The following is a 9336-nucleotide window of genomic DNA, read 5'->3' as shown; positions in this document are numbered from 1 at the left end:
ATGAGCCCTGCAGGAAGCTGGTAAATGCACTACCTGAAGGACATGCTGGGATGAGTCTAGGGGTCCTCGTGCGCTCTCAGCCTGTGTGTCCCCCACCTCCACTGGCCCCCAGGTCAGACATGACTGTAGCCTGGCTGGACGTGGGGGCAGCAGACGCGTCCACACACTCTGCACCCAGGCTGGCTAGAGGGGCGATACAGAGGGCCAAGCACACCACAAGAGAGACCCCGTGCGCACAGACCTGCCATTGCGTGTTTGTCTTAGAACCTGAAAGTGCTTTTCCCCAAAGACGAGGCCAGGAGGTTCTGATCACAGGTTTATTGGACTCTGGATGTGTCATTTCCTGGCTGTGAGGTGAGCGAAGGGTCTGGGTAGGGGTGGGTGGGTGGGGAGGAGCAAAGAGCCTGGGAGGAGAACAGCTAGGGAGAAGGTGGAGGTGGGGACTTGCCCCCTACAGGCCCCTGGGCAGTTGGGGGACGAGGTGGGCAGGCCGGGAGCAGGTGCCGTCCCCTTCATGTCATCCCACTGCCTGGTTGCACGGGGGCCCTTTGGCTGCTGGTTTTGCTGAGACGCAGTGTTGAGGTGTGTGGGCAGGGCCCAGGTCCAAGGTCCCAGCCATGCTGCCCTGGGGAGCTGGGGGCGCTCCTGGGGCCACAGACTTCAGGGGCCCCCAACAGGCCCAGGTCTTCAGTGCAGCACGACAGAAGGTGGGAGTGGGCTCAGAGCTGGGCCAAACCTCGGGCGTCTGTGAGAGCGCAGTCCTGTTGGGAAGGCTCAGAGGTGCCAAGCCCTGGTCCTGCACCCCGCTTGGGAGCATCCACCATCTGCTCAGACGGGGCAGAGGTGGGGCTGGGCCATGGGGGTGGGACAGCCCAGGCCTGGCTCTGCCCCTCACCCTGCGGTTGGCCGGCCTGGCCTGGGTCTGCGGAGCAGGGATAGGGTGGGGGAGGGGCCTGGCCCAAAACAAGGGCCAGGGTCACAGGCCAGCTGCCTGAGGAGGGCCCTGGAGTACACACCTTGTCAAATTTCTTATGGCTGTAGACCTTGTTTTTGTTCATGAACGTTAGCAAGATCCAGTCGCACAGGAAGGAGCCCTGAGGCCAGCAAGACCAACGCGTAAGAGCCTGGCACCCGCCCCCCGTCCGCCCCCCCCCCCCCCCCCGCCCCGACCCTAGCGTGCATCCCTTACCACCCCGATGGAGGTCAGCGCTGTGGCCAGGTTAATGATGGTGGGAATCAGGCTGAACTTCCCTGCCTGGAGGCAAAGAGGCTGCCTGAGATGGTCGGGAGTGGGGTTCAAGGGAGGCGTGAGGTGTGGTAGGAGAGATTGAGGCTGGGCCAGCCCAAATCCCAGGTAGGCAAGGTGGGCTGGTTTACCTGTCCGTGCACAATGACGTCAATTCGGATCCCGTAGGCTTTGATGAGTGTGCGGGTGGTGCTACCGTTTATTTTGTAATACTTGGCGAACCTAGGGCAGAATGACCCGGAAGCACGTCAGAACCTGGGATGGAATGACCCGGGTGCAGGAGCCCTGGCCACCTGACCCTGAGGAGCATGACGGTGGGTGCACCTGTTGCCCAAATGGGGCAGCTCCAAGACTCCGCCGACCACTGGCGCCCCTGAACCTTTGGGCACCTGCCCTGTTGACTCCTGGACCTCCACGGCTAGGGCAGACGAGGACCCAGCGTCCCAAGGCCAAGGTACCTGAAGTTGTAGCCAGATGAGGCTGGGACATGCTTGGGGTCGAGCCTCCGGAAGGAGTATTTGGGGTTGCACTTGGACGCCGACAGGTCCAGGTCACAGTCCCAGTTGATAATGACCCCAATTACACCACCCTGTCCAGAAGTGGGCACAGACACGGGGTCAGGGTGGGCTCACAGAGAGGACCTTCAACAGCCCCAGGGTCCTGCTGAGGCTACGTGCGGGGTGCATACTGTGAGGCACCCAGGGCAGCTCAGGGCAGAGAGCTGGGGAAGGGGGCTAGTTGAGTGCCCTGCTTCCGAGGCACGAGGGGATGCCAGGAGTCAATAATTTAGCAGGAGCCATGCACACCCAGATGGGTCAGCCGATCGTGTTTCTCTTTCCTCTGCCCAAGCAGGGCCAGGGCTGGCCAAGACTGCAGACGGACTCGGCTGTAACGAGACCCTTTGTGTGCAGGTGGGAGCCAGCACCTGGACGGACAGCTGTCCCACCCGCTCTCCCTGGTGCCCTCACCGTGTGTGCCAGCTGCGTGAAGTTTTCCCCTGCCTGCTCCACGATGTAGCCCAGCTTGAAAATGGGGCAGTAGAGGTCAGAGACCTCATGGAATGTGCAGTGTTTCAGGTAGCCATCCTTCCGGTTCTCGATGTTGCCCCTAAAGACAAAGCCCAGTGGCATCAGATGGGGAGGGAGCAGAAGCCATGCACCCCCAAACAACACATTCCAAGAGGCAACTCCCACTCCAGCCCATCCCTTGTCACCACACGCTAATGGCTCTTACTTGGAGAACTGGAATTTGGGGTAGTGGATGCTGTTCTTGATGAGGATGGTGAAATTCGGGGCCTTGGTACCGAGAAACTGGCTGAGGAGGCACAGGCTGGGTGTGTTTAGTCTCCCCTTCCCCCCGTCCCCCAGCCTCCCCCGCTGCGCTGTCCCTTCCTCCCTTCTCCCCCCACACACCCCGACTCCGGTCAGTGAGGAGAAAGGAGCAAAGGAGCTTGGCCCCAGGTGGGTGGGGACAGCGGGCGTGCACACCTGACTGAGGCCCCGTCTTCCACCGGGCACCAGCCGGACACCTCGCAGGTCTTGGAGGACCCGTGGTAATAAGGCACGCAGCGCCCGGTCCGCAGGCCTGTGGGCAGACGCGCGCTCAGGTGGCAGATGCGCGCTCAGGGGCGCGGCCCGCCCCCGCCCCCAGTTGGCACACACTGACCGTTTCCCAGCATGTCCAGCTGCCCAGCCACGCAGTCCTCGTCCGAGTCGCAGGTGGCGTTGTTGACCCTCATACTCTAGGGAGGAGGCTGCTTGGTCAGGGGCCCGACACCCTTTGCCCCCAGGCGCAGCGGACCAGGCAGGGCCCCTCCCTCCCGCCCCCGCTCTGCTCTCTACCCGGCCTCACCTCGGCGCAGGTTCCGAGGGTCTGGAAGGGGGTGACCTCGATCCTGGTGATGATGCTGAACACGCTGCCCCCCTGGGCTCAGAAAGAAGGGACGGTCGGCCGGCGCCGGGCAGCTCGGCCGCCGCTCGGTCCCACCCTCGGGGTGCTCGGGGTGCTCGGGTTGGGGGCGGGGCCCGAGTGGCACACCTCGGGGGGTTTCACGTACTCCTCCACGTCCCACACTTTGTTCTCGGACGAGGTGATGCCCTTGACCTTGGTGATGACGGAGCTCTCGGGGCCCGTCTCGCTGTCCTGGTAGCTCTTCTGCACGATGAACACGTACCTGTGCGGACGGGCAGGGCCGGCTCTGGAAGCGACCCCGGGGCAGGCCCGGGACCCCTCCCCTGCCGAGTCAGCTCGACTCCGGCGGGATCGAGGCTGCGTCACCGCCTCTCGGGGGCCGGCCGGGTAGGCTCTGCGGCGCCCGAGGGGCCAGCCCGGCGGCCCCCGGCGTTCTCCTCGCCCCCTGCCCAGAGCGGCCCCTCCAACCTGGGACGTCCCGGCGGCGCCCTCCCCTCCCCTCCGGACCCCGCTGGGCACCCCCTGCCGCCGGGTCTCCCCCGTGCGCACCCACCACACGAAGTAGAGCAGAATGAGCAGCTGCACCGCGCGGTACACGATGCCCAGGCGCCGGTTCTTCACCACGATCACCTTGGGCGTCTCGTAGTCCCAGAACGCGGACCAGCAGCCCCGGGCCAGGCGTCGGGCCGCGGCCGTCCCCGCGGGGGGCTTGGGCTCGGCGGCCGCCATGGCCCCGAGCTGCTGGGACTGGGAAGCGGGCTGGGGGGCGCCGGCGTGGCCGCCTCCGGGGCGTGGCCTCGCGCGCCCCGCCCCGTCCCGCCTCGCCCCGCCCCAGGTCGGTCCCCGAGCCGCGAGGGCGCCGGGCGGAGACACGCAGCGCACCTGGCAGGTGTCGCCAGGTGGGGGCCCCGAGCGGGAAGAGTCGGGGTCGCGGCAGCCGTCGCCCCCAGTCCGCTCAGGGAGGGCGTGAAGACGGTGCAGGCCCTCGCGTCCCTCGGGAGGACACAAGACGCGGGGGGAAGACGCGGCAGAGCACCGCCCGCCTCCTCTGCGCCTCCGCCGGTGTCTGATGCGCAGCGCGCACTAAACCCGAAGAGCAATCCCTTTAAAATATATATATGTATATTTACCCAATTTTGTTGGGATACAACCGACGCGTGAAGTTGTGTAAGTTTAAGGTGCACAAGGAGATGATTTCCCAAGAGCAATCCTTGATTCGGGTCCGCGGTTCCCCGCAGCTCGGCAAAGGCACCCCTGCCTCCAGGGTTCAGACAAAAATCTGGATCACTTTCTTTGCCCTAACAGTTCTCTTGCTTTTGTCTAGACATACACGTCAGGGCTGTTGGGTTCTAGCCCCTTCCCCATCCCCCCACCCCAAGCGCCCCGCCGCGTTTCTCACTTGGATTTCCGCACTCTAGGCTTCTACCCGTTTCCGTCTCTGTTTTGTTTTGTTTCCTATACAGCTCGGAGGAAACATGTTTTTGTTTTTACTTTTTGTACCTCTACCCCCACCTCATTATTTTGGACCAAATCCCAGACATCGTACTATTTCACAAAATGATAAATGTTTTACACATTTTTGAGGTGAAATTCACATAGCATTTAATTAGCCGTTTTAATGAACAATTCATTGAAGTTTAGTACATTCACAATATTGTGCAACCACCATCATCTACTTCCAAAACATTCTAATCATCACCAGATAAGACCTCATGCCCATCAAGAACTTCCTGTTCCCCTGCTCCTTGCACATATTGGCAACCGCCAATCATCTACCTTCTCTCTATGGATTTATCTATTTTGGATATTTCAAATAATGGAATCGTAGAATATTTGCCTTTTTGTGTCTGACTTCTTTCACTTAGCATAATGTCTTCAAGGTCCATCTGGGTTATAGCATGTGTCAGTACTCCACTCCCTTTTATGGCAGAACGATATTGTACTGTATGGATACTCCACAATTTATCTGTTCATCCACTGATAGACATTTGAGCTTTTATATTTTATATTTTGGCTATTGTAACTAGTGCTGCTATGAACATCCGGGTGCAAGTATTTGAACAACTATTTTCAATTCTTTGCTGTATATGCCTAGGAGTGGAATTTCTGGGTCATATGGTAATTTTGTGTTTAACTTTTTGAAGAACCATCAAAATGTCTCCCAAGCAGCTGAACCATTTTACATTCCAGTTAGCAATATACAGGGATTCCAGTTTCTATACATCCTTTTCAACACTTGTTATTTTCCACTCACTTATGGCCATCCTAGTGAGTGAAATTATATAATTTATTTGGATTAATGTCTATTCAAGTCCCTTGCCCATTAAAAAAAAAAAGTATTTATTTATTTGGCTGCATCGGGTCTTAGTTGCAGGATCTTTCGTTGCGGCACCCGGTCCCTTCGTTGCAGCACGTGGGCTCCTCTCTAGTTGTGGCATGCAGGCTCCTCTCTAGTTAGAGCGCAGGCTCAGTAGTTGCAGTGCACAGGCTCTCTAGTTGTGGCATGTGGGCCCTAGTGCATGCAGTCTTAGTTGCCCCGCGGCATATGGGATCTTAGTTCCCAGACCAGGGATTGAACCTATGTCCCCCACATTGGAAGGCAGATTCTTAACCCCTGGATCACCAGGGAAGTCCCACCTTGTCCATTTTTTAATTGGGTTAAAAAATTTTGTTGTTCAGTTGTAAGAATTCTTTATGTAGTCTGGATAGTAGACCCTTATCAGATATATGATTTTCAAATATTTTGTCCCATTGTAGGTTGTCTTTTCACTTTATTGATAATGACCTTTGATGCACAAAAGTCTTTTATTTTGATGAAGTCCAATTTATCTGTTTTCTTTTGTTGTTTCTGCTTCTGGGGTGTCATTTCTAAAATCCATCGCCAAATCCAAGGTCATGAAAATTTACCCCTGTTTTCTTCTAAGAGTTTTATGATTTAGCTGTTATATTTAGATTGTTGATCCATTTTGAGCTAATCTTTGCATATGGTGTGAGGTAGGGCTCCAACTTCATTCTTTTGCACGTGGATGTCCAGTTGTCCCTGCACCATTTGTTAAAGAAACTATTCTTTACCCACTGAGGGTCTGGCACATGTGTTGAAAGTCAATTGGCCATAGACACAGAGTTTATTTCTGGGTTTTCTATTCTATTCCATTGTCCTATCTGTATTATCCTTATGCCAGCACCACACTGTTTTGATAACTATAGCTTTATAGAAAAATTAGAAATTGGAAAATGTGAGTCCTCCAACTTTGTTCTTTTTCAATATTGTTTTGGTTATTCAGTGCCCCTTGCAATTCCATATGGATTTAAGGAGCAGCCGTACCATTTCTGCAGAAAAGGCCATTGGAATCTTGATAGGGATTGCACTGAATCTGCAGTTTGCATTGGGTATAGCCATCTTAGCAATAGTAAGTCTTCCAATACATGAACATGGGGTGTCATTACATTTATTTACATCTTCTTTAATTTCTTTAAACAATGCTTTGTCATTTTTATTATACAACTCTTTCACTTCCTTGGTTAAATCTATTCCTATGGTTTTTTTGTTTGTTTGTTTGTTTTGGATGCTATTGTAGAGAGAATTATTATCTTACTTTCATTTTCTGATTGTTCATTGATGGTATGTAGAAGCATAACTGATTTTTGTGGGTTGAGCTTCTACCCTGCAACTTTGCTGAACTCATTTACTAGTTGTAGTAGTTTTCTTGTGGATTCTTTGGGATTTTCTGTATATAAGATCCTGTCATCTGCAAACAGAGACTTTCTTTCTTTTTTGATTTGGATGCCTTTTATTTATTTTTCTTGTCTGATTTATCAGGCTAAAACTTCCAGGATTGGTGTTAAATGTTAACTTCCTTAAATGTTAACTTTTAAAATTTAGAAAAGGAGGGAACACATCGCAACTTATTCTATGAAGCTAGTATTGCTCTGTGGAAAAAAAAAAAAAGGAAGACATCACAAGAACAGACTAATTCTTTAAAATATAGATGCAAAAATTCTCAAAAAAAAAAAAGCAAACCAACTGTTAATTTAATATCCAAAAATTAATTATATCATATGCCATATCAACAAAATAAAGGACAAAAACCACATGATCATCTCAGTAGATGCAGAAAAAGCATTTGACAAAATCCAAAACATTTCTTCATGATAACAACACTTAACAAACTAGGACTAGAAAGGAAATTTCTCAACCTGATAAAAAGTATCTACAAAACACCCACAGCTGATACCATTCTTAATGGTGAAAAGAATGAATGCTTCTCCCTAAGATCAGGAATAAGAAGGGGGTGTCCTCCCTTGTCTCCTCTATTCAACATTGTCCTGGAGGTTCCAGCCAGGGCACATAGCAAGAAAATGGGGACAAAATTAAAATAGAAATAGAAAAGCCTAAGGAATCCACTAAAACCTATTAGAACTAATAAGCAAGTTCAGCAAGGTTGCAAGATGCAAGATCAATATGTAACCGAGCAGGACCCTGTGGGGCCTTCCCGGGAGAGACCCTCCCCTGTCCTCTGCCTGTCTCTTGTCTGTAGAAAAACTTTAGCCTCCTAGGCCTTCCCCCAGTTCCAAAGAACAAATTTAATCAGAGAAGTGAGAAAATGCAGAAAGAAAACAGTCAAACAAGACAAAATAACAATATTTTAGCCATTAAACAAAGTCAAGGACCTTTAGTTCTTCCTCAAGGGCTATAGATACTATGCTGAGCCATGTCCTTGAGCTATTTTGCAGATACTGAGACCCCCACCAGGTGTCAGAAGTCAACTGTATGCTGCCCACAAGCATGTAGACCCCAGACTGGCTGGAACCTTAAGGTTGATGATGTTGACTCCCAATTACCTCACCACCAACCAATCAGAAGAATGTCCACGAGCTGATCACACACCCCACAACCTCCCTCCCTCACCCTGTCTTTAAAAACCTTTCCCTGAAAGCCTTCGGGGAGTTCAGGTCTTTTGAGCACTAGTTCCCTGGACTCCTTGCTTGGTACCTGCAATAAATGCTGCACTTTCCTTCATCACAACCCAGAGTCAGTGGGTTGGCTTTGCTGCTTGCAGGCGAGAAGACCCAAGTTTGGTTCAGTAAAAAATATATAGGGAATTCCCTGAGGGTCCAGTGGTTAGGACTCTGCGCTTCTACTGCAGGGGGGCTGGGTTCAATCCTTGGTCGGGGAACTAAGGTCCTGCAAGCCACGCGGTGTGGCCAAAAACAAACAAACAAACAAATATATAAAAATCAGTTATATTTACAACACTTGCAATGAACAATCTGAAAATTAAGAAAACAGTTCCAGGAACTTCCCTGGTGGCCCAGTGGTTAAGAATCCACCTTCCAATGCAAGGGATGTGGTTCAACCCCTGGTCGGGGAACTAAGATCCCACATGCCTCGGGGCAACTAAGCTCCCCACGCTGCAACTAAGACCTGACACAGCCTTAAATAAATAAATAAATAAAAAGAAAAGAGTTCCATTACAATAGTATTCAAAAGAATAAAATACTTAGGAATAAATTTAACAGGACTAGTGCCTTATACTCTGAAACCCATAAAACTTTTTTTTTTTTAATTAAAGAAGATCTAAGTAAGTTGGAAGACAGTCCATGTTCATGGATTGAAAGGCTTAATGATGTTAAAATAGCAATTCTTCCTGAATTTATCTACAACTTTAGCACAATCTCTATTAAAATCCCAGGTGGCTTCTTTGCAGAAATGAATAAACTGATCCTAAAAGTCATATAAAAATGCAAGGGATCCAGAGTAGCCAAAACAATCTTGAAAAAGCAGAGTGAAGTTGGAGGACTCACACTTCCCAAATTCAGACCTTACTACAAAGCTACAGTAATCAAAACAGTTACCATAGGACCCAACAACTCAATTGTACTTACTGGCATAAGGATAGAAATGTAGATTTATGGAATTGACTTGAGAACAAAGAAAGAAAATATAAATATGTAAACCAGAATAAAATAAATTGATTTTGACAATGATACCAAAATAATTCACTGGGGAAAGAGTAGTCTTCCGACAAATGGTGCTGGGACAACTGTATATCCATATGCAAAAGAATTAACTTGGACCCCCACCTCACGCCATATACAAAAATTAATTCAAGATGCATTAAAGACCTAAATGTAAAAGCTAAAACCATAACACTCTTAGAAAATTTTCCACAGAAGAT

General features: G+C 51.0%; 1 protein-coding gene across 5 annotated transcripts; it reads right to left on the bottom strand.

Annotated features, from left to right (window-relative positions):
* Window positions 1–341: 341 nt before the first annotated feature.
* Window positions 342–3886, bottom strand: P2RX2 (purinergic receptor P2X 2). Of its 5 annotated transcripts, none has more exons than XM_061169436.1 (12): window positions 3711–3886; window positions 3284–3419; window positions 3098–3169; window positions 2912–2987; window positions 2734–2830; window positions 2480–2560; window positions 2215–2353; window positions 1705–1835; window positions 1378–1468; window positions 1190–1255; window positions 1017–1094; window positions 342–745 (listed from the first exon to the last, which is right to left on the bottom strand). In XM_061169436.1, the coding sequence occupies exons 1-12, from the start codon at window positions 3884–3886 to the stop codon at window positions 518–520; spliced, it is 1371 nt and encodes a 456-aa protein (XP_061025419.1). In that variant the 3' UTR covers window positions 342–517. The 5 variants fall into 5 exon arrangements, with proteins under 5 accessions (XP_061025419.1, XP_061025420.1, XP_061025418.1 ...); XM_061169437.1 differs by having other exon boundaries at window positions 650–824; XM_061169435.1 differs by having other exon boundaries at window positions 650–1094.
* Between the last annotated feature and the right edge of the window lie 5450 nt (window positions 3887–9336).

The sequence above is a fragment of the Eubalaena glacialis genome, chromosome 15, assembly GCF_028564815.1.
Source record: "Eubalaena glacialis isolate mEubGla1 chromosome 15, mEubGla1.1.hap2.+ XY, whole genome shotgun sequence".
NCBI lineage: Eukaryota > Metazoa > Chordata > Mammalia > Artiodactyla > Balaenidae > Eubalaena > Eubalaena glacialis.
Note: the sequence above shows the minus strand (reverse complement) of the source record. Positions and strands in the feature narration are given on the sequence as shown.